The sequence below is a fragment of the Stegastes partitus genome, unplaced genomic scaffold (genome assembly GCF_000690725.1).
Source record: "Stegastes partitus isolate 25-593 unplaced genomic scaffold, Stegastes_partitus-1.0.2 Scaffold1528, whole genome shotgun sequence".
Lineage (NCBI taxonomy): Eukaryota > Metazoa > Chordata > Actinopteri > Pomacentridae > Stegastes > Stegastes partitus.
This window is the reverse complement of record NW_007579259.1, coordinates 105,674-106,678: the sequence shown is the minus strand read 5'-3', so window position 1 is coordinate 106,678 and position 1,005 is coordinate 105,674. Positions and strand designations below refer to the sequence as shown.

At 40.4% G+C, this 1,005-nt stretch overlaps 1 protein-coding gene across 1 annotated transcript in view; it reads right to left on the bottom strand.

Moving 5' to 3' along the window:
- Nucleotides 1-1,005, bottom strand: part of aox5 (aldehyde oxidase 5) — a 24,597-nt gene that overhangs the window by 16,043 nt on the left and 7,549 nt on the right. The window contains 2 exon segments of the mRNA XM_008300348.1: nt 240-349; nt 729-822. Coding sequence (XP_008298570.1) covers nt 240-349; nt 729-822 — 204 coding nt within the window.

The following is a 1,005-nucleotide window of genomic DNA, read 5'->3' as shown; positions in this document are numbered from 1 at the left end:
ATATAAATGTGCTTGTTTTCTTTTAAAAAACTTGCAAAACCAGCTGCTGTCGTTTTCTCAGGTCACCGTGAAATCGTTCTTTGATTCAGTTGGAGCTTTAGGCAGAGCAGACACGAGGAACTTAATGTACTCATTTTTCCCTGTTGGATATTTTCTGCCCTTGCAGTGCTTCATGTGGCTATCTCAGAAGACAAACTAATGTCTCAGTCGACTCTAAATATCAAAGCAGCGTTTCTCACCGAGTTGGTGTAGGGGATGTCGACGGCCAGCAGGACTTCATCAGGCCTGAGTGTCGTTTTTCCGAAGTCGGGAAAGAGTTTTTCATCCAAGGGAAGACTCCTCATCTTATCTGAAGACAGACACGTATCAACATTTAGTGGTTTATGAAGCGTCTGAAGACAGTGAATACTGAAGAAATGTGAATTGATAAATTGAATCTAAGGGTTGAAGAGCACGGTTTTATGCAGGACAGACAATCATTCTTACTGAGCAAATGGGAATCAGTTCTGTTTCTCTACAAATAATCCTTTCTTTTGTGTCAGTGTAGAATGTAGATTTAACTTTCTATTCCAGCAAGACGCGAAGATATTCATACCGTCTCAAAACTGTGTTCGTTCAGTGTGATAATATGTAAACAACTGCCCACAACCTATCTCACGCTGATAATATCTCAGGTGTGAATTTAAAAGAGGATGCAGTGAAAAAAATGCAGCCATAATGCAGATTACCTTTGGAAATGACATGCAGAGTGCAGTCCAGAGCGGCTAAAACAGTGCTCAGGTCGTATTTGGGATTGGCACTGAGGAGATTCCCACCGATGCTCTGGAAAAAAAAAACTGAAATTACCCTTTTAAATACAAATTATGCTTAGGCATTCATGTAGTGTCTCAGCATTATAGTGCAGTAGCTGAGGTTCAAATTTCAGATGTACAGTAGCTATAAAAAGTATTCACCCTCCTTGTAAGTTTTCCAATTGTTTGCTCTTCAACGTTGAGTCCTGGCCAG